This window comes from Papaver somniferum, unplaced genomic scaffold (assembly GCF_003573695.1).
Source record: "Papaver somniferum cultivar HN1 unplaced genomic scaffold, ASM357369v1 unplaced-scaffold_10, whole genome shotgun sequence".
NCBI classification, from domain to species: Eukaryota; Viridiplantae; Streptophyta; class Magnoliopsida; order Ranunculales; family Papaveraceae; genus Papaver; species Papaver somniferum.
In genome coordinates, this window is record NW_020618825.1 from 6937057 (window position 1) to 6961810 (window position 24754).

General features: G+C 36.3%; 1 protein-coding gene and 2 pseudogenes across 1 annotated transcript; 2 read left to right on the forward strand and 1 right to left on the reverse strand.

Moving 5' to 3' along the window:
- Nucleotides 1-4635: 4635 nt before the first annotated feature.
- Nucleotides 4636-9802, forward strand: LOC113326776 (annotated as a pseudogene).
- Nucleotides 9803-9825: 23 nt separating this feature from the next.
- LOC113326242 lies at nucleotides 9826-10564 on the forward strand. Its single transcript, XM_026574007.1, has 2 exons — nucleotides 9826-9906; nucleotides 10163-10564. Exons 1-2 carry the CDS (start codon nucleotides 9826-9828, stop codon nucleotides 10562-10564), a joined length of 483 nt encoding a protein of 160 aa, XP_026429792.1.
- Nucleotides 10565-11030: 466 nt separating this feature from the next.
- LOC113326244 lies at nucleotides 11031-21995 on the reverse strand (annotated as a pseudogene).
- Between the last annotated feature and the right edge of the window lie 2759 nt (nucleotides 21996-24754).

Consider the following 24754-nt stretch of genomic DNA (forward strand, 5'->3'; position numbering starts at 1 on the left):
ATTGGATACCCGGAATGGTGGGGTGACAGACAAAGAGGTGGAAGAGGATATGGTCGAGGAGGCCGAACTGGTGGTAGAGGACGTGCTGGTGCCGGTTTTGTAAACAACAGAGGAGGTAGAGGACAAGACAATATACGTGCGCATAATTTGAACATCTCGGGAGCAACAACATCATCTCATCCTGCCACTGGATCTTCAGGAGATGCATCAGGACTGACAGGCGTGACTGCAAGTCAAGTTCAGCAGGTTCTTGAATATTTAAATTCAAGAAAAATCAGTTCCCAACTCCAAGGTAAGACAAATCAAACATCCTGGATTATAGACACAGGAGCTACAAATCATGTCACGTGTAAAAGAGATGATATGATAAATGTGAAAGATATTAGAGCATGTTCAGTGGGACTGCCGGACGGAAAATATGCTCACTCTGAGAAAATAGGAACAGTTATTCTTCCTGGTGGTTTGAGATTGGACAATGTGCTTTATGTGCCACAGATAACTTGTAACTTGATTTCGGTTACACAACTCATTGATGAGGTAGTATGTAATGTTCAATGTACTAACACTTTATGTCTTATACAGGACCGGTTGACGAGGAAGGTGATTGGAGTGGGTGAGCGACGAGGTGGACTATATATGTTCTGTGGTGTGCCTCCAGTTAAAGTGCTTACGGTGAGTGAAGATACGTATGAGCTGTGGCATCAGCGATTGGGACATCCATCAGAGAAAGTGTTACAACGGTTACCAGGTCTGGGTAGATTATTGAAGAAAAATAATGATGCGTGTGATATTTGTCCACGTGCAAAACATCGTAGAAGTTTGCTAGTAGTTTGAGCAAATCCAGTTGTAGTTTTGATTTGGTTCATATAGATTTATGGGGTCCTTATAAGACGTGCTCGTCTTCTGGAGCACAATATTTTTTGACAATAGTAGATGATTTTTCAAGAGGTGTGTGGATTTATTTAATTCAAAGCAAAACTGAGGTTGCAACAATATTTCTTAACTTTATTGCGCTTGTGAAACGTCAATTTGGTAAAGAAATCAAAATTGTTAGAAGTGATAATGGAACCGAATTTAATGCATTGCGTGGCTACTTTAAGACTAATGGAATAGTTTTTGAGACATCCTGTGTAGGAACACCTCAACAAAATGGAAGAGTTGAGAGAAAACATCAGCACATAATGAATGTGGCAAGAGCTTTGAGGTTTCAAGCAAATTTACCGATCAGATTTTGGGGAGAATGTGCTTTGACAGCAGCGTATTTGATTAATCGTACGCCTACACCGGTTCTAAATAACAAAACTCCATATGAAGTTCTATTTGGGAAACCGGCACCATATAGTCAGTTGAAAGTATTTGGTTGCTTGTTTATGCACATGATCAAAGTAGTAAAGGGGATAAGTTTGCAAGTCGAGGAAGAAGGTGCGTCTTTCTGGGTTATCCTTTTGGGAAGAAGGCATGGCAATTATATGACTTAGACAAGAGACAATTTTTAGTTTCAAGGGATGTAGAGTTTCATGAACATCAGTTTCCTTACATATCTAGGGTACCTGATCAGCCAACTGAGACAGTTCAGGCTAATAATGACGTGTGTTGGAGTGATGATGAAGAAATAGTGCAGCAAGAGAACCCAGAAGATATTACTGAGAACCCAATATACATTACTGAGAACCCAAAGACAATACTGCGAACCCAGAATATATTACTGGGAACCAGGAAGGTATTACTGCGAACCCAGAAAACATTACTGAGAACCCGGAAGACATTACTGAGAACCCTGAAGATAATACTGAGAACCCAGAATATATTACTGAGAACCCTGTGGTCTCGAAGGAAGTGACGGACGCTAGTATGGGTAAAGGAAGGAGACAGAAGATTCCGTCTAGTAGGCTCAAAGGTTTTGTAACGCACACTGTACGACAAAATAGTCCATCTCATGCTCACTCTCCACAATCGTCATCCTCAGGTACGCCGTATCCTTTGACATATTATGTTAGTTGTGATAAATTCTCTACAGTTCATAAAAAGTTTTGCGCAGCAATTACTGCTGGGTCTGCGCCTAAAAATTTCAAAGAAGCCATGAAGTATCCAGGATGGCGTAAGGCAATGGCAGAAGAAATACGAGCTTTGGAAGAACAAGGAACATGGGAATTAGAAGAATTACCGCCGGGAAAGAAAGCTCTTGGTAGTAAATGGATTTACACAGAGAAGTATGATGAGAATGGACAGTTGGTGCGGCTCAAAGCTAGACTGGTGATCTTTGGGAATCATCAAGTAGAAGGGTTGGATTACAATGAGACATTTGCACCAGTGGCGAAAATGACGACAGTGCGGACTTTCCTAGCTGTGGCAGCAATTAAGAATTGGGAAGTACATCAGATGGATGTACATAATGCATTTCTTCATGGAGACTTGGAAGAAGAAGTGTATATGAAAATACCACCTGGATTTTCTCAAGGTAAGTCTAATATGGTGTGTAGGATGAAAAAATCTTTATATGGTTTAAAGCAGGCTCCTCGGTGTTGGTTTGCAAAATTGTCTGCAGCTTTGAAGAATTATGGGTTTCGGCAATCATATTCTGATTATTCTCTTTTTATCATGACTAAGGGAAAAACCCAACTTAATGTTTTGGTCTATGTGGATGATTTGATTGTTGCGGGTAATGATTTGGTTGCGCTTGATCAATTCAAACGTTACTTGGGACAATGCTTCAAGATGAAAGATTTGGGAAAGTTGAAGTATTTTCTGGGTTTGGAGGTGGCACGGAGTGCACAAGGTTTTTATATGTGTCAACGCAAATATGCGTTGGATATCATCATGGAAGCAGGTTTATTAGGTGCAAAACCTGCAGAATTTCCAATGGAAACTAATCACCGTCTTTCTTTGGACAAAGGAGATTTGTTCACGGATGTGGAAAAATATCGAAGATGATTGGGCGTTTAATCTATTTGTCCGTGACTCGGCCAGACCTAGCATATTCTGTTCATATTTTGTCTCAATTCATGCAACTGCCGAGAATAGCACATTGGGAAGCGGCTCTTCGTGTGGTTCGATATTTGAAGAAGAATCCTGGGCAAGGAATTCTGTTGCGCTCTGATAGTGGTCTTAATTTGAAAGGATGGTGTGACTCTGATTGGGCTGGTTGTCCCTTAACTAGACGCTCGTTGACGGGTTGGTTTGTTCTTCTTGGGTATTCTCCAATATCCTGGAAAACTAAGAAGCAACATACTGTTTCTCGTTCGTCAGCTGAAGCGGAATATAGATCTATGGCAGCGGCGACGTGTGAATTAAAATGGTTGAAAAAATTACTGGGTGATTTGGGAGTTCATCATCCACATGGAATGCGTCTTCTCTGTGATAGTCAATCGGCTTTGTATATTGCTCAGAATCCAGTTTTTCATGAACGAACAAAGCATATTGAAGTTGATTGTCATCTGGTTAGAGATGCTATCGTGCAGAAGCTTATTACGCCTTCTTACACTCCTACAACAGTGCAATTGGCGGACATTTTTACTAAATCTTTAGGGAAAGCTCAGTTTCAGTTTCTTATGTCCAAGATGGGCATGTGTGACCTCCATGCTCCGTCTTGAGGGAGGGTATTAGGAGAGTTATATTTATGGGCTCGAGACTCTTGGATTGAGACCCATCTTCACAGTCTCAGTTTGAGACCCAAGACCCATCTTCACAGTCTCAGTTCACAGTTATCACCACTGTTATGGACAGTCCAATGATTCCACTGTGATGGACAGTCTAATGATTCAACTGTTATGGACAGTCCATTGTAAGGTCGAACTCTAGGGTTGTATATCTTGTATAAGAGGCAGATTGAATGAAGGAATGAAACACGAAACTATTTTGATATATGTGTTTTACAAAATCTAACAGGATGCCAATTTTCCCAACAGTTGTAACCTTAACTACTCAGACTACTCTTCTTAATTGCTAAATGGGGTTCTTTTGCACTCAATAGACACCGAGGCAAACCCCAGTGCAAACAACAACTTTAACGGAATCATTTCATGTTCTATGAGTCAACCGAAAACATACCTCGATATTAATATGTGTACTACAATGATAAAGTCATTTGTTAACGACGTCGATTACCAGCTGACCTCTAAATTCATCAACATCAAATTCTTTCTTTATACGTTGATGAAGAGTATTAAATGATGAAAGAGAATGACAGGAACGCAACAGACAAACACTTCAAATATCTCATTCCCCTAAAGTTAAACAATTGGATTCAAACTAGAAAAGACTAAACCAAGCCCCATGCAATTTTTTTTTTTTTTTTTTTTTTTTTTTTTTTTGTGAAAGGAGAAAAAATTTATTGATGAATGAAGTGTCAAATGAAGATCCAGTCAGACAGGCTTAAAGAAGTTGTGATAATTGCATTATGGACTCTCTAGTCTCTAGTCTATACCTCATCAGTCATCACCAACTTGGGTGGAGAAAGTAAAACACATTACAGTAACTAGACGTGGAGGTAAGAAGTTGGGTGGAATTTCTGGCTACCAAATCTCCACATCATCACAAACTCGAAACTCCACGTGTCAATCACCCAACGACGTTTTCAAACTATCCCCTCCTTTTCTCTCTGCAATTCTCTTCCTTCCATGAAATGTATCCAGCAGCAACACTCTCTTTCTCTTCCATCTCTTCATTTTCCATCTCCACCTTCAGAAAAATTCAGTCTTTCCCATTAACACCCACTTCTCCAATTCTCATTTCAAACCATTTCAAGATCATGAACATTGCTTCTTCACAATCACAACCCAGAAGAGTTGTTGTTGTACCAAGCTTAGATCCTGTTGAAACTGATAAAATCACTGATGATACATTTAGAAGATATTACTCAAATTCTAATGTGACGAAAAGGAATGGGGGCAATGGGGTTGGTTCAGAAATGATTTGAGGGTTTTGGATAATGAAGCTCTCTATAGAGCTTGGATGTCTTCTCAATCCGTTCTGCCTGTTTATTGCGTTGATCCTAGGAATTTTGGGACTACACATTACTTCGGATTTCCTAAAACCGGAGGTAATTATTTTTATTCTTACTTTTTCAATTTTGATTTTGCTAACAGTAGATTTGTGAAAAGTGAGAGTGTTTGCAATTTCATTATAGTAGAACACAAAATTGTAGTGAGTAACACATTTGTAGTGATGGGGTGTCATGTGTAGGTTTTAGGATTTGTTTTAGGGGAATTTTGGATTTTGGGGTTTATTGAAGTTGATTTGATATCCAATCTAAAAACACAAATTGAAATTAGAATTGGTAAAGGTACTCATTTGGAAGAAACTATGGATATCCTGAGTTTCGCCAGTTAAATAAATCAATAATTGAGAAGCATACGATGTTGGACAGTCTTTAGTGAGAAGCGCTAAGTTAAGGGATTTTGGCATCTGATCATAATTTATTCCGAGTGTAGAATTCAGTGTATGTATTATAGGTTTGAATTGCTAGTGGCGAGCCTGCCAAGTTGTCGTAATGGCTGTTGTAGGTAGGGCTGCATAAAACCGACTCAACCCATCAACCCAACCCACATCCGCCTGAAATTACCCGCACCCGACCCAATCCATTTAGGAGCGGGTCGACTATGGGTCACAACATCAAAACCCATCGTATGGTGGGTCGACTGTGGGTGACAACTTCCCTCACCCGACCCGACCCAACCCACCCACCCACCTAAATATTTCTAAATTAATGTTAACCCTTAGATTACCTATCCTAGATGAACCACATCCATTGAAGTGATACTATATAATGCCTAAACCTAATCATCGTTAGCTTCTCTTCACTGAAGAGTCTTCAATCGGTTCCCTTCAACGGCAGTCTCAGAGGCTCAGTTTATTTTTTCATTTTCTCTTCGCTTTGTAAATCAAATCACAGCATCACCAGCAACAATCAATCAACATCGTCACCAGTAAACCAACAACCAAAGGTGAGACTAGGAATCATTGTAATTTGTAAATACTAATTAGGGTTTTGTTTCCTAAGATTGATTTTGGGTTGGCTTATTTCAATTGGGTTCTTAATGTAATGTTCATTGTATTTTATGGTGGGTAACCCACCACCCACCCGATCCAACCCACCGTAATGTGAGTCGGGTGAAAATCGACCCATTGTAATGTTGGGTTGGTTGCGGGTGACAACTTCTGTTACCCACCATCAGTGGGTTGGGTGACGGGTGAGGCCAAACCCGACCCAACCCGACCCATGTGCAGCCCTAGTTGTAGGGGATCCAAGGAAATTTCTGAACTAATACTTAAACTGAGTGACTAGTCAACTGATATCTTATTGGACTTTTCACTCCTTTTATATGTCGGTTGGATTAAGATTTGATTTCATTTGTAACCATGTTTTGATGTTCGGTTTTCGGCTTTTGTACGAGCTTTGTTGACTGCAGGCTTGTGGCTGAGTTTTTTTTTTTGTTAGTTGGATTTAGCTCTTTCTAGGTGAAAAGGGCAGGGGATTTACTTAACTTCCTAAGCTAGTTAGCAATTAGCTTGGGAATACCGTTAAAATGGTAAAAGTGGAAGCCTGACATGTTTATATGGGTTTTGTCTTCCACTTTGATAACGCTGATTGAAACTACTAATAGGATACACGTTATGCTTTTGCTTGTAGTTATTCTTATTTTTAGTTAGTAATATGGGTTGCATTTTATTGGTATTCTAATTTATGGTTGATCCAGTCGGTGGTACATTTTTCAGCTCATGTCTTGTAGATATATGTTTTGAGTTTGTTGCTGATACTTAATCCGGTAAAATGGGGAGTGTAGGAAAATCAAATTGGTTTTGGAAGTTGGATGAATGTGTAAGAGTTTGAATATTATTTTTCTTTGCAGCTTTAAGGGCACAATTTCTGATCGAGTGCTTATCTGATTTGAAAAAGAATTTGATGAAGCGAGGTTTGAATTTGGTTATACAACATGGAAAACCCGAAGATATCCTCCCTTCAATTGCAAAAGCTGTTGGAGCTCACACAGTTATGAAATATGTTTATTTTGTTATAAATGATTTGAGCTGTTGAAGGCTTGAAGCTCACTCAGTAAAAAAAAGCTTCTGTTTACTGCACTATATGATTCGTTACCCGAGCTTTTGTTGATTGAGTTGCTGTTGTATTCAGATTTATGCCCACAAGGAAACTTGTAGTGAGGAGTTGCTCGTGGAAAGACTTGTCAAGAAAGGCTTGCAAGGAGTATCTTTACAATCAGAGGGATCCACATCCACCAGTCGAAATCCTACGAATGTGAAGCTTGAGCTTATTTGGGGAAGTACTATGTACCATATTGATGATCTCCCATTTAATACGAGTAATTTACCTGACATATATACCCAATTTCGCAAGGTACGTAAATCTAGAAGTACATTCCAGTGTTTTAGAAGGTACACTTGTTTTTGAGGTTTCATGAGGTTATACTCAACATAATATCTTCCATGATGAGTCAATTTGTAGTCTATTGAATCCAAATGTGCAATTCGTGCCTGCTTTAAACTTCCACCTTCAATTGGGCCACTTCCCAGCAATGATCTTGGCAAAATTGGGGGATGGGGAGATGTTCCTTCGCTTGACCAGCTTGGTGTCATTCATGTAGAGGCAAGTCACTGTGCACTTTTTCGATCATACTGTTTTGCTAGACAATTAGGTGCAGTAGTTTCTTGATACTTTATTAAAATATTGTGTACCTGAAGGACTCTGTTTCGTGAAATGCAGGCGAAAAAAGGAATGTACTTTGTAGGTGGTGAAAGTGCAGCGCTGGGCAGAGTATATGAGTACTTTTGGAAGAAGGTAGAGATCTCAGATTATCGTTGATATGTTGAGTTATTAGAGAGGATAGAAAGGTTTGATGGAATTAAATATGGACAGATAATCTGCTATTTTTGTGTCTGATATTTTAGTTCGAAAACTCTTGAGTCCGTATGTTAATGATCCAGTTAGCTAAATGAATCTCAAACTTGTGTAGGATTTGCTCAAGGTGTACAAGCATACAAGGAATGGTATGTTAGGGCCTGATTACTCAACAAAGTTCTCTCCGTGGCTGGCTTTCGGAAACGTGTCTCCTCGTTTTCTCTATGAAGAAGTTAGAAATATCTTCTTCTTAACTAGTCAGCAATCATTTCTATTATTTAGAATAGGATAATCCTAACATCTGCCAGTGATTCAATTTAATTTTTTAGGTAAAGAGATATGAGAAGGATAGGCTTGCAAATGATTCAACATATTGGTATCTTACTAGCTTTGTATATTGGATGTTCTGCTTCGTATTACATAGATTTTTTAAATATAAATCTGAAGGTTCTGTTTTCTTTCTGGTATTGTTGTAATGTTTAGATTCCTCTGGCAACTGAGTTGTTAAACTTGTGTGGTTTCAGGGTACTGTTTGAATTGATATTGGTTTTAGGTAGAAAATGGTGTTCGTTCTTTTACTGCTCTGCATTTCTGGATATCTTGATAGGATTTGCCGAAACATACCGGCTGAATGTCTCATAATCACTCTTATGCATAGTTACTTTCTGTAGACGTCTGTGTAGATTGCAAATTGTATGTCATTTGTGTCACTAACTGTATCTTATATAAACATCTTTTCATGGGAATATATTCAGGTGGACCGAGAGAAGTAGAGGCTAGGTGGAGCCAAGATATCATTCTCTTCGAATCTTGGAGAGACGGCCGTACAGGGTACATCAAGATCCTTCTTTGGATTTTACTGAGCTTGAAGCTTATCAAATGCCCCGAATAAATTGCACCAAATCCTGAAATTTTAAGTTTTTTTTTTACCTTGACATTTGTAGGTATCCTCTTATAGACGCAAATATGAAAGAACTGTCAACAACTGGTTTCATGTCTAACCGAGGACGACAGGTAAATACCGAGTTGAGGGCTGAAACTAGCACACCAAATAGAGAAAGTTACAATATTTTTCTTTCTAAGTTGTTTCAACTATTTGGGTGGTTTACTACAACCCGCAGTTCATATTTGTATAGTCCTGGGTCATTGCAGATAATCAAATAAACTTTCATTACCTTTATACAACAAGATCGTCAGTGTTGGTGAATAATGAACATAATCTGTATTTGTTACACAGATAGTTTGCTCGTTTCTTGTTAGAGATATGGGCATTGATTGGCGTATGGGTGCTGAGTGGTTTGAAACTTGCCTCTTGGATTATGACCCATGTTCAAATTACGGGAACTGGACATATGGTGCAGGTTAGTTTCTTACTCGTGGTTCATGCATTTTTGAATGTTTCTGACACTGTTAGTTCAGCTTCTGATTGGTTAAGTTGTTACTTTAGGTGTTGGTAATGATCCAAGAGAGGATCGATACTTCAGCATCCCCAAGCAAGTAAGCACAAAATTTATTTTCTTCCGATTTATCATTGTCCAAGATTATACTGAAACTTCATAAATTGTTGCACACGTTAATTTTGATTTGTGGTTATCATTTCTCAGGCACAGAACTACGATCCGGATGGCGAATACGTCGCATACTGGTTACCAGAATTGCGAAAACTTCCAAAGGATAAAAGGAATTTTCCACATGAGAAGTCATATATCAAACAAATTGTACCTCTGAAATTTATCAAGCCAAATCATGGTCCTAGTCATGCAAAACCCACTCCAAGAAGAAAATAATATTAATTTTTCGAACGAACCAATTTTCCGTTAAAAAATATATATTGAGTGTTCATAATATAATAAAAGCAAAACATGCAGCTTGTCATATAAGTTTGCACTTACAAGGAACAGTGAAGTTCTATTACGCCTCAATGAGGACGTTTTTGCTTGTTATAACTAGAAACTAAAACTCTGAATGAAGTCATGGAAATTTTTCCAAGCAATGCCTCTCGCTCGCATGAACAGTTTTTCTCATTGGAAGCTGTTGGAAAAATATCCAAGAATGTCAAGTCTGTCATGAGACAGATGGAGTAACGTGAGCCACAGATTCATGTGATATATATCTGGGTAGATGGATAGAGTACCCTGTTATTTCACTTGGTGCATATGAGTACACCACCTTACAACTTATTTTCGTATTTGGATTGAGAAGTCAGTCAATCATGCTTCTGCAGTTCCACCACCACCACAATAAAATTGGTTCTTCCACATTCAATGAAATAGTTTTCACCAAAAGAAGAAGTATTTGATATTCCTGCAGCCTCTAAATGCCGTTGAGAGTGATTCTGGATTTGAATTGGATGGAAAGAAGAAAGCGCGAGAAGCTCTAAAACAGCTCGACAACCAGCTTCAAAGCCTCACCACCACAACTCCACCGCCAAACATAAGGAGGGTCTCTTCTTCTCCGCCGAAAAACTTGGATTCCAAGGCTGACATAGATAGAGATATGATGAGGGAACCACCGCCGGAGTATTCTGATTCGTTTTTTGCCTACTCGGCGTTTGCTCTCCTATTTATCTCAGTTTTCTACAATATACTATTCCTCACAGTTATTAAACCATCTATCGATGGACCAGCACCAGCTGCATATACTTATATTATCACTAATCAAGCTGTGAAAGAAGCTCCAATTGATTCACCACCAATTGGTAACCCGGAGTGAGATGATATCGATTGTTCCGACCGACCTACAAGGGATAATTTCACCCCCGTTGTAAATTGGTGAGAATGTCTTCTTTGTTGCAAGTTTTGTTCCAACTGTCGTTAGTTATATATCGCTTTGTATAATCTTACTTAGTCTGGGTTACAACCAATAAACATCATTCATGATGTTGTTTGCCTAAAGCATTCACTGAAGTGTCAGGTGGAATGCTACATATTGTCCATGTATTATATCACCTTCTAAATTTCGTATCCGAATCAACTCGAAACATAGCCATTTGAAACACTTATTCTAACATCATCCCAAGGTACCCCAAATGCCTTAATTGCACAAGCATGACAAACTTGCCAATCCTACCCTTGATGAAATGACAAAACACAAACTTCTGACATATGTTCTCATTCCAATATTAAGTTAAATTGCCACCCAAGACTCAATCTACTTGATAATTAAGCAGCAACCTAATTCATTTGCCGGGCAAAGGATTTTTGAGTACTTTCCGACGATATTCTCCAAGAGCCCAAATTGGAAAAGTGTTTCTAAAAAGTGAGTAGTGCAGCATACATGTCTTCAATGACGCTCCTGTTATTTCCTGCAAAGTCATATAAATATCCTCTTTTAATTTTAGCTTCTCTTATACGGCGGCTTATAAATATTGCAATATTAGTTTAGGAATTTTACCTGTTGGGGAAAGTCGCAATTTTCCATCTGGTTATTTATCAGTACCCTAGCTGCATGATGCAGGGGCTTTGGATCTCTCTCCCCCTAAACAATGAAAAGGTTAAATAAAAGATAAAATGCAGGATTTTATATCATGTTGAAAATATTCGCCTTGTTTTACCTTCTTCATGCATGAAAAATAAATTTCTCCCCAACCGCCTATTGATCCTCGGGTTGACAGTAGAAAGTTGCAAGCTTTACGAACAGTCGAGCTGTTGCAGTAGTTTTTCCCTACAGCTGAAAGGGCTCGTAGAGCGAACCATGTGCCATAGATATAACATATTCCCCAGTTTCCATACCTGTACCAATTTATTTGTATACATGTATCATAATTAAGTAAGACATCTTTTATTGTGTAAAACTGTTGGTTAACAAAGGGAAGCTTTTACGTACCATGAGCCATTAGGCTCTTGTTTGTACTCTAAATAGCTTACTGCTTTTTCAATGCAGGTTTCAATTTCTTCCGTGCGATGATGAGGATACAAATTCTTGAACATAACTAGGGCTTCAATTGCTGATGAAGTGCAGTCCACATATCTGTACTTAACTTTTCAATATAAGTATGAAGCAAAACAAAAATTCTTTAATGGTCCGAAAACTAAACACTTGGAAAACATGCCCAAAATACACTTGTATGGTGTTTCACCGAACCACCAGAAGTAGTCGTGTATATCATCAGCATATACAGTTTGCTGATATTTAGAAAATTATTATGGCGAAGCACATTCGTTTAGCAACGCTTTTATTTCTGTTCTCGAGATCAAGATAGATTCGATAGAAAGAGTATGTATCTTACTCATGCTCCACTAAAACATCCTCAAAGATTTCCGTTGGATTGAAAACCTATTTTTGTAGGAATTTCTCCATCAGATAATTAAGCTTACACCCATTGGATAACAACAAATAAGTTCTCCAAAAATAAATCGATTTAGTTCAAATTTGTGAATATTCTTTCGAACAAACGTTATCTCCAACCATGCATGTGATGTTGCAGGCTCCCACGCAGAGAATCCACCATCTGCACCCTAATAAGCATTTTAGGCTAGTATACTTGTACACAATAATTGTGCATGTCAATATGTTAGACGAAATTGATCTCCTTACTTGAAGGGAAAGAATGACCTCGATAGCGCCATAAAATTGTTTCACTGGCAATTTATCTCCAACAATTTCTTATGGCATTTGGGAAAATATGAGACACGCCTGCAATAATATATGACTTCATATCATTGGTTGTATATATACTTTGTACAGATTACAAAATGACAGTTTTTGTTGCTAAATACCTTGTAACAAAAAGGTAATTACTTAATGTTCCAGTAGAACATGAACATCCCCCCAAAAAGAAAGTGTTTCTATCTTGCTGATAGCAAATGTGAATGTTAATAATATTCGGCGATAAAATTTCCAAGTAGGATAAAGTTAGAAATCCGGCAGGTGATCAAATGCCGCAACAAAGCTGTATTTATTCCACTTCCACATTTACAAATGTGGAAAATATGATGATGATGAATTTAATTGAAGCCGGGAAAATTTTGTACTAAACTATTTAAGATTCAACTTTTTGTAGCGTAGTTAGATATGGTGGAGGTGTTGCATATACTCAGTCGCAGTTACTCAAATGTAAGTGATTTTTCTTCTTCAAATTACTTTAGCTTCATTTGTTGTAGTTGTGGTGCAACATTTACCCGGACTCAACATCGTTACCATCTTTGAGGTTTCTTTTGTGGATGAGTTAATAAAGACTTATTGATCTCAATTATGAAAGAAATAGTTCAGACCTGACATGCACAAATTACCGCTAGCGCTTCAGACGTACAGTCTGAAACTTGCCAGCCATGATCTTGATCAGAGAAGGTCCACGCTCCTTTACTTATGTGACGGTACATACTTCAGAAATCACCGGATGGATTATCTTTAACCTTCATTTATGTAAAGCACAGTAATCAGACAAATTATAAATTTCACTAATGAAAAGAAAAGACTAGCTTTGAATTTATCTTAGAGTTGTTTCTGGAAAAACATGAAAATGAGAGGTAATGAAAACATATATAGGTCTGAGATACGGGTATAACACTCTTTGGCTCGACTCAGCCATGACGATGTATTTTTTTTTCAAAGAAAGGAAGATTTTATTATAGAAGAGAATATACAAAGAGTCTATCAGAGGTAGAAAGCAAAGAAAAGAAGGAAATCAAAACAAAAAAAAACCGAAAAACTAAGTTGCAGCGAACATAGATTCCCAATTTGAGACAGAATAAGCAAAATTTAAGTCTGCCATGACGATGAATAGCCAGATATATAAATCTGCAATCATAGAGAGAATTAAGGTCAAACCTGTGACAACTTCAAGAAATGATGTCCTTTCTTGAGGGTAGGACCTATTTTGTCAATAAGATCATTACTTGTTAGAAGCGCATGAAGTGCGAAACTTGCATCCCATGTCTGACTTCCGATATTCTGAAAGGATAATATATTAGTTACTTCAAAAGATACATAATACATCTATCTCATTTAATTCTAATTTATAACTCTGAACTAGAAATATGTGATTATGAACGGTTGGAAAACGATTACTAAAAAAATGATTTTAAGGTTTTAATAAAATTATAATTTATTGTTTTCTTTTGTGAATGAAAAACTTATTAGTCCGACATTGTGGAAGTTCCACTTTTTAGTTGTTTTAAGAGACTATATAAGCTTTTTAGTCCCACATCGGGGAGTTCCTATTTTTAAGTTGTATTATTCCATTATATACACAAATTTACTACTTTTGTAAAATCTATGGGAAAGAGGTTTCTTTATATTTTAGAAGGACACCTAATGGAAAATATTTTATAGCGTTTCTTAAGCGTTCGCGATTTTCCTTAACGGTTTTTTTTTGAGTTGCCAAGCTCAAAGTTGAGCATCTACTACATATGTTAGTAGTAGGTGTAGTAGGGTGTTTTATCCTGAAGATATCCGTACTGTGAAGGCTATAGCATCACTCTTGAGTGTAGCCGGGCGCTAATGACTTAAGGGCAACGTGTTGAATACGTGACTCACTCTGTTTTTCCAAAGTTTTGCCTTGTTGTTGTTGTGGAGATATGGGAAGCTCATTCGTTTCGTCAATCGATCACTTCCATTATAAAGGAGCTAAGTATCAATAACTTTTGCTTATTTGTTTTTTTCTTTATTTTGATTATTGCACCCAACAATCTTAAGACATTAGAGTTTGTAATAATCATGGATGTTAATTGTGGAGTGAAAAATAAAAATTAAAAAAACGAATATTTGGTCAGTTGTATAGTTTCGAAGTTATCTCTTAATCTATAAGGAATTTCGACGAACCCTTTGGACATAATGTGGTAGACACCTTGATAGTTACCCACGAAAAATTTCAGAATTTTTGGAGTTGTAAAAGTATTTTTTTTGATATTTTACAAAACAAAGAAACGTTCCTGAAAAATCCTAACGAGCAGAAATTTGTTGTTAACTAAAGTAGTTTTTATGGGGTAACCATGAGTTTTTTGATATGGTGATTCAAACGAAGTTTGTAGATCTAGATGTTATCTTCAAAACTCATATTTTATTTTCCTATTCGGAACTAAGGTTCGTGAGATGTGGTGTATTAGTTGATTGGGAAATTGTCGTGTCCATGGTCAAAGTATAAACGAAGATTATGACATGAAATTGAGAAGGGACATGGATACCAGGAGCCTGTGGATGAACACAAGTCTTCCAAAGATGACAAAGGCGAGAACATCAAACAATTCTAAGCGTACTCTTCAGAAGAAAGGTATGTTTCGTAAAACTGAATCTGGCATTACTTTAATTAAGGGTGATTATTATGTTTGTAAAATTCCTGGCCACGCGGCAGTAAATTGTAGACAACATAAAAACCTTAATAAGTAGAAAGTTAATACTAATTTAGTTGAAACAAACTAGAACGAGTTTAGTGGCATGTTGTCGGAAGTTATTTTAATAACCAATGTGAGAGACCAGTAGGTGGACTCTGGAGCCACCAAGAATGTTTGTTGAAACAGAGACCTGTTCACCTCCTATCATAGGATAGTCACGTCGAGAAACTCTTATTGAGTAACTTATCTGCAATAGAGGTTGCATAAAAGGAAAAGGTCGAGCAGAAGCTCATATCTGTAATATTCTCACATTGAACGAAGTTTTCATGTTCCGAGCATATGCGAAAATCTTGTATCTTGTTCTGTTGTAGGTGGAAAAAGATTTAAGATCTTAATTGAATCTGGAAAACTTGTTGTAACTAGGCAGAGATTTTTTAAGCAAGAGTTATAGGACTTTGGGTCTATATAAGCTTAACGGAAAAACTGATGATGTGAACATAGTTGATTCTTGTGCTTTCTTTCTGTGATTGATTGTTTTACGTGGTAGACTTGGAACCGTAAACTTATAAGTCAATGCTTAACTGGCTAGCATAGGCTGCGTACCCAAATTTAGTTTGGATTTTGAATATAAAAGTGAAATCTGTGAAGAATCAAAATATGCTATAAAACCTTTTAACACAAATATTCAGAGTAATTCTAAGCCTTTAGAATTAATTCAGTTAGGTCTTGTTGACATGAGTTTAACCCAAAACCACTGTGGTAAAAGATGGTTTATAACTTCCGTAGATGATTGTACGAGGTATTATCTTGTATACTTGCTTAGGGATAAGGATGACGCCTTAAAAGCCTTAAGATGTTTAAACTTGAAGTTGGAAACCAATTAGAAGCCTTGAACATAACAACCGTATCCTTAAGGAGATGATAATTTCCATGTTGATTAGTTCAGGATTACCTGCGGCCTTGTGGAGGGAGGCAGTCCTCTTAACTAGTATATCTTGAATAAAGTACCCTTTTAAGCTCAGATGAAACTCCATATGGTTTATGGAAAGGTAGATGACCTTCTTATGAATGCGTCAAAGTGTGGGGGTGTTTGACTAAGATTGTAATTCCTCTTCCTAAAAGAACTAGATTGGAACCAAAAATTTTGATTGTGTTTTCGTATAGGGTATGCTGAGTATACTTATACAAATAGATTTTTGGTTGTGTGTTCTGATTTTTTCTGACTTTGGTGTGAATATTATTACGGAATCTAGGGATGCGGAGTTCTTTGAACATGTTTATTGTAAACCTGTACCTCATTAGATATGTGTTGTTGATCACCTAGATTTATTTTCAAATAATCAGAACTTATTTTAAAGGAAGATGAAATTGATGTTGAGCCTAAGAGAAGTAAAATAATTAGACTTGAGACTTCTTATGATACCGACTTCATAACATGCCTAGCTTAGTAAGATCCTAAGAATTGTAAAGAAGCCTTGATATCTACTGAAACCCCATTCTGGTAAGAAGCTTCATTTAGTGAAATTAACTCAGTCCGTCGGAACCAGACTTGGGAGCTTGCTAGTTTACCTCCAGGGAGTAAGACCATGGGATGTAAATGAGTATTTAAGAGGAAACGATAGGTAGATGGAACTGTGGAAAAATATTAAGCTAAGTTGGTATCTAAAGGCTATAAACTAAAATAAGGTGTAGATTTCTTTGATACTTATTCACTTTTGACGATAATTACTTTTGTTGAGATGCTAATTGATATCGCTGCCATAAACAACTTGGAGATATATCAGATGGATGTTAAGATAGCTTTTCTAAAACCGTGAATTAGATAAAGAAATTTATATAGACAAACCTGAGGACTTTGTAGTGAAAGGTTGTGAAGACAAAGTTTGTAAGTTGAACAAATCTTTGTATGGTTTTCAAATAAGCACGTAAACAGTGACATGAAAAATTTGATCATGTGATAATGAGTAGTGGATTTAAGTTAATGAATCTCACAAGTATATTTAAAAGTAACTTGTTAAGGATGCCTGTGTGATTGTATGCTTGTATGTTGATGATATGCTTATACTTGATACAAACATAGATGTGATTAATTTCACTAAAAACATGCACTGAATGAGGTCGTTGAATTGAAAGACTTACGCCCTTTTGATATAATCCTAGGGATGAGGGTTAAAAGATAATCAAACATTTATAGTCTTAGTCATTTTCATTATGTTGAATTTGTGCTTATGAGATACAATCAGTCTGATTGTAAGCCTGCGTGTACTCCATACGATTCTTCTTGTTAGACTCGAGAAAAATAAGGGTAATGAAGTATCTTAACTTGAATACTCAATAGTTATAGGATGTATGATGAATTTAATGAACTGTAAGAGTACATACATTGCCTATATTGTGAGTAAGTTAAGTAGATATACTTGTAGTCCAGAGAAAAAGAATTTGTATGCACTTAGTAGAGTATTATGGTACCTAAAATACTTTATTACCTTTTGTTTTATTTATGAAGGTAACTTGCTATCCTTGAGGTTCTTTGTGATGGAAAATGGATAGTTGACTCAGAGGAGTCTAAATCTACGAGTGGATATGTATTCACTCTAGCAGGTTGTTTGTTTTTGGATGATTTCCAAACAGAGATATTCCAAACAGACATATAGCTCAATTCACTATGGAATTTGAGAGTAATACGTTAGATAAAGCACGAGAGGGGGATGGGTGCCTAAGATACTTTTTAGAAGACATTCCTCTCTGGCATAGGCCTGTGTCAGCTATATCTATACATTGTGTTAGCCAAGCTATAATAGTTAAATTTAAGAAATAACTAATCCCAATCGGCGTTATTTCCAGTTATTGGATAAAGTCCAAGGAGAATATCGTGCAACCTTGACGAAAGGTTTGTACAAAGAGATAGTTAAAAATGCATCGAGGGGGTTGGGGCTTAAGCTCATATATTAAACTTGCCATGAAGGATACTCAACCTTGCTGACTGGAGAACCATGATCAAGGTTTCGAATGAGACAACTAATTTGTGGTGGGTAAAGGTAAACACTATCAGAGATTTTCATTCTCTGTCCCTTCCCTATGGTGTCGACGTGATAGTGTGACTGCATGTGGAGGATGACTTTTTAATAAGTCTTAATGAGTTTTATAGTTTCAATTTAAGATTGAAGTGGGGTGTAGCAGTAAACACTCTTGATGGAATTCACCTATCTGAATGAGGAAGTGGGTCGCTTCCTATGAGAATATGAGCTGATTCTATAGAGCATTCTGAGAAACAGGATACGTCCAGGGCCAAAACGGACACAACGGCACGAGCTTGGCAGCAACCTTGGAGATATCATTGCGTGGTTTTTATCGCGAATTACATCAAACGCTAGCAGTTCAAGACATAGTTCACTGTCTCTATCAAGTAATTCCGGTAATATCTCACTAAGCAAATGTTCAAGACCTCATGGACACCTCTGCCTAAAATGGTATTTCCTACGTTTTTATGTGTTTTTTGTTTTTTTATCAAAAATTAAATCATTTTGAGAAAATGAGTTTCATGTTGTTTTGGTATTATTGGAACTTAGGACCTAAGGGTCGCTAAGGGTTCACTAGATCATTCATTTTCACTTTGGTGAAAGAAACCTTTAGTCTCACCTGTGAGAAATTAAAGATGAAAGCCCTCTATACTATTATGATTGTTTGCAATCCATAGTATGACCCTGGAGTCAACACACTGTTGTGTGAGGGAGAGGACGTTGAAATGGCTAGTATTACTTCAACATACACGATCTGTCTGTCTGTTCAGTCAGTTCGGGTCGTGAGATTGGGTTGTTGATTTACCAAGATCTATCTGTGTTTTCGTGTTTTATTGAGTTTTCATTCATGTGGGGGATTGTTGGAAACGATTATTAAAAAAATGATTTTAAGGTTTTAATAAAATTATAATTTATTGTTTTCTTTTGTGAATGAAAAACTTATTAGTCTCACATTGTGGAAGTTCCACTTTTTAGTTGTTTTAAGAGACTATATAAGCTTTTTAGTCCCACATCGGGGAGTTCCTATTTTTAAGTTGTATTATTCCATTATATAAACAAATTTACTATTTTTGTAAAATCTATAGGAAAGTGGTTGCTTTATATTTTAGAGGGACCCCTAATGGAAAATATTTTATAACATTTCTTAAGCATTCGCGATTTTCCTTAACGGTTTTTTTTTGAGTTGCCAAGCTCAAGTTGAGCATCTACTACATATGTTAGTAGTAGGTGTAGTAGGGTGTTTTATCCTGGAGATATCCATCCTGTGAGGGCTACATCATCACTCTTGAGTGTATCCAGGCGCTAATGTCTTAAGGGCAACGTGTTGAACACGTGACTCACTCTGTTTTTCCAAAGTTTTGTCTTGTTGCTATTGTGGAGATATGGGAAGCTCATTCGTTTCGTCAATCGATCACTTCCATTATAAAGGAGCTAAGTATCAATAACTTTTGCTTATTTGTTTTTTTTTCTTTATTTTGATTATTGCAGCCAACATGAACAACCTGCATGCCAAGTCCATATTCGGAAACCCTGATGTAATCTTGTACTCTGGAAACATGTTTCTTAAAAGCATCTGAATTCGGATCCTCCACCCAACAAGCTAGCATGCATAAAGACTGTGGTGCAGCAAAAAGCATACATAAATAATGTCGGCCCAAAAAAAGAAAGACAGTCAATAAAATGTATTTGGTGTCCATATGTACAATGCAACTAACGAGACCTAGCTAGATTTGATTACCCTCGGACCAGTAAAAGATTGATATTGAAAAATAGAAAAAAAAGTTAATACAGTAGAAACTCTTTAAATTAATACTCGTTAAATTAATTATTTCTTTAAAATAATAACATTTGATGATCCCAACTAGGCTTGCACAAGCTAACATTTAACTCGCTAAATTAATAATCTCTCTAAATTAATAGATTTCTCTGGTCCCAGGACTATTAATTTAAAGAGTTTCTAATGTATAATCAATATATTTCCTATTTTCAGCCTTTGATTTCCAACAACTAGCATTGTAGATTAATTTGACTCTCCCCTCCCCTTCATAAATAAAAAACTACAACCATATCCTCCTTTAACCTCTAGCTCAGATCTAAAGTATTCGGGACTAAATTGTTAGGACTTCTATTGTTAGTTTTGTTGTGGTTGGATTTAGTAATTGTAGTCTTTTTTTTTTCTTTGTTAGTTTTGATGTGGTTAGAATTAGTAATTGTAGTTTTTTTTTTTTTGACTTAAAAGGTGAATCCAAAACGTCAAACCACAAACAAAACTAACAAAAATAGAAGTCCTAAAAACTTAAAAGGTGAATTCAGTGATAAAAAGGAAAAGGGAAACAAGGTGAGAGCGCCTAAACGAATACAAGGAAGATTCCTAGCTGATTTACTAGCGAAATGGGGAGCTTCTTCAAGCTCTCGGTGGTGGACGGAGCCACCGCCTTTCATTCGACCAGCTTTGGATAATGACAGATCGAATCTGTCTACTTATAGATTTCGATAACTGTAACATGTTTTTTTTTCTTTTCGCCTTTCCTTTCTTATGTTCCTTCCTTCTGAGGTTTTGGCTTAGTCCTCTCTTATTTTCTTTGCCTTTTAATATAAAAATATTCTCGTGAGCTTTGCCAAAAAAATAAATACAAAAAATACAACATTCCTTGTGTATTTGTAGTTGTATTTGTAATTTAGCAATTGTAGTTGCCTTTGCGCCACTCTAGTCTTACTTGTTTGTAGTCGTAGAATTCTTATTATTGTTGAAGTTTTGTTTGTGGTTTGACGTTTTGGATTCAAGTATAATGGAGATCGACAAGGTTTATCTTGATTACACTTTGTAATAAGGCAATTGGTTAGGAAAATTACTCCTATTTCATAACAGCATTCGTTATTCACGAAGTACAACATTTAGAATAGTTGGATTTAATTCCTAGCACCATTCTTTCTCTCTACCTTTCAAAGTACATATCGGTACAAGCATTTTCATGACCACCATCTGGTCCTTCTCCAAGTATGCGCATGCAAATATAGTTAAAGTGCAGTACTGAACATAATACTGTGCCCCCTCTATATGGAACCCGAAACCTCCGTCTTCATTCTGCAAAAACAAATATGTTTTTTTCATTGATGATGAATTAGTTATTATTTTATGTGTAGGCTATTAAATGAAAGTTGTACGTGCATAGCTCAACATACGTATACCTGATGCCAATACATATACCCCAGTGTCTCCTTTTTATGTTCATGCGACATGATGGTATTAATGGCTCCCGTTATATATAATGTGAAAACCTGCATATTTTTGGTGTGCCATGAACGTATTAAGGTCAGCGTATGTAGAAGTTCGACTATAGGCAAAAGGGAGAAAGGAAAAAATCTAACCAAAGGTGGCATCAGAAATAAGGGTGCATCAATATTAGCAGCCCAATGATCATCATCGCCTTGCATGGCAGAAAAGAATCGAATGCCTCTCCTTAACGTATTTGTCGTTGCTTCAAAGGTCACTTCATTATCGTCTCCAATATTCGGCTCTTGTGGTATACTAAGATCGAATTTATCTTTGTTTTCCTTAATTGCTGTCATTGTATACAAAATTACAGAGCGTTTTAATACTACGCAAAACTCATAAATTATGTAAAATATATCTAACCATACCACCTGCAAGCGTAATAAAACATCCCCACAAGCTCGAACTTTGAAACGATTTTCATAGAATCCCTGACGAGCTTTTTCGACTTCAGCTCGTTCTTCTGAAGTTCCGGCCTCTGGATCGAACTCCCAAGTCTGTCTTCCCACAAAATTATTAGTACTGGAAAGCCACTCACAAAAAGGACCTCCATTGTCAGCGAATTTGAGTTTCCACATAATTAGTTGAGTCTAATTATGTACTAATTAAAATTTCTTGCTGAAACTGGAACCGGGGATGATCTATTGTGCCCTTTAACGGAACTAAATATATCGATGATGATCATATATATATATATACTCACTCTCAAAAGGGATTTGTGTAAAATACATAATATCCACTTTCGAGGACAACGCAAATAAAAGATAAATAAATTAGATTATGATCTTGAAAATGGTAATCATGTATTATTGGGGCTACGGTAACAAGGGCCTTACAAGGGTGTGCCAGTGCTCTGCAGTATTATGTGAAATTGATTAGCAACAGACGAACATTTATTCTCAGTTGCTGATGTTAAACCCATAAATATCACCGTTTTATGAATTGAACTGGTCCGAATTTCCTTCGCCAACACTGTGAACACGGTCATCTGGTTTAATTAGATGTTCTTTCTATAATTGAACGACTGATCGGGGTCCTTATATGTGTTCACTATGGGGATTAAAATTCAATTGCAGACAACGTTTTTTCTCGATGAAATTGAATATGAATCAGTACTATTTTTCGAAATTGGTTGGATAACTAAAGAGTTATCATCCCCAAATATTGTTAAGCGTCTTATAATTAATCAAAACTCGAAATGATTATCTGTAATTACGGCCCACAAACCATGAGAAAACAGTGGCCTAATACAATTTGCAACAGTTTTTTTACAATTTCATTGAATTCAAATTCAGTTGAAATTGATCATCTTTTTCCAAAATTGATTTGATAATCGAACAATTTTGGGTCCGAAGTATACATTAACCTTACTGAACTAGGTTAACTATCGATTTTACCCTCAATTGCTTCAAATTAAAACCAAAATTGATATATACGTTGCTAAATCATTTCCCTTGTAAAATTCAACGACTGAAATTTCGGTCTTCCCCCACTGCTGATGTATAAATAACTTTCCTGATATAAGTTAAGCCACAGGTTGTCTAACATAAACATATGGGTTAACATTTCATAAACATAAAAGCTTCTAACCCGATGCATACGCAGTAAAATCCTATAAACTTATGGGTTAACATTTCATAAACACCACAGGTTGTCTAACATAAACATATCGGTCACGATGGTGTTGACTCTTCAATCCGAAAAAAGAATAAAATTAGCCTAAATTGTTACACAAATGATACCTGATATATGTAGAACATTTTATTATTATTATTTTATTATTCTTTATTCTTTTTGTGTTTGTCTCTTCTCTTAATTATCCATTTTAATTTACAGATCCAATGACTAATTCTGCGTAAAATCTAAGAGCTTCTCCAATGGACATTGCGTGTTTTTCCTATGTGGTAACACAAATAAGACATTCTCAATCTATTTTTCCTTAAAATTAGGAAGGGAAAAAAAATCCATCTCCAACGGTATTGCATGTAACCTCTTCTTTTAATTAGCGTAAAGTTAATTTTCTATAATTAAAATTTTATTAGAGTTAAAGATGGTTACTTAACATATTAAAGTCAATTCAATTAAGTAGAAGCTGACTAGGATGGTAGACAATGTCAAGGGGAATGTCTAAACTAGACATTCACCTTTACAATGTCTACCGAAAGTCATCTACACATTGGTTTAAGACATTAGGATTGGAGAATGATTTTAGAGAAAATGAATGTGCATCGTAGGTGGATTTTAACATTTATCTCCACAAATGTGCCATCGGAGAAGCTTTAAGGGTTTTTAAAACCTGGCCTAGTAGTCATAATAAATATATAAGGGCTTTGTATGCACCGCATTTTGTAAAACCATTTACAACATTCTTTTCAATTAAAATTGGAATGAAAATCATACATCTTCTTTTCATGGTTGTTGTCAGTGAGTCATACAACTATTTTAACTAATCAGTGTCATTCATTGTCTTAGAATCTTCTCCGGTTACGTTGTTTGAAGCTAAGTAATACGAGTACAATTTACGAACGTTGTATTGGGTATCAATCATATTAAAAAACATAGGGGGAATTGATCATGATGATTTTACAGTACTTCATATAAATGTTAATTATGTTGATTTGGCGTATCGATCTAAGTACGTAAGAGAAACTTAACTAATTTAAGATATCCACACATAAAATTTGTATTCTGGAGAATCTTTCTTATCTTAAAAATCTTCTAGTCCATTAAAAAATTAATGTTCAGATTTATAGTTACAAAATTCCAACTCTTACTTACTTACCATTTTGATATCTATATGTAAAGAGAAAGTGTTTCCATCCTGATTTCCTAACTTAACCATGTGGCGAAGTGATCGAAACATGATTCAGAAGATCAATATGAAAGATTCATATTCAGTACTAATTGACACACTCAGTTAAATTGGGAATTCTACATATTGTGAGACACAACAGTTTCCCACGGTCAATCCGTAATTTTAAGACTGATAAATCATAAGATAAGCCTTTACCTATTTGGATCACTGCACGTACTCAGGTATTTTTGTTTACACTGATTTATTTAGATATCCAGTAATAAATAATCCAAGCATCGAAAAGGTTTTGTAGAAGAGGAATGTTTTTGAATTTTTCATACTTACTGTCTGTCGAGAATGAATGAAACACGAATTCAAAATTTTGTATGAAGTCATCCAACCTTTTGCTCCTAATCATCTGGTTTCCAACATTTTACAGATGTTATTTTAAAGAGTTGTGCACAACATCCATAAAACTTTCATGTTGGCTTTGAATTTTGGAGAGACGTGATACAATTAAGTAGATTTGGTATGAAGTCTTTT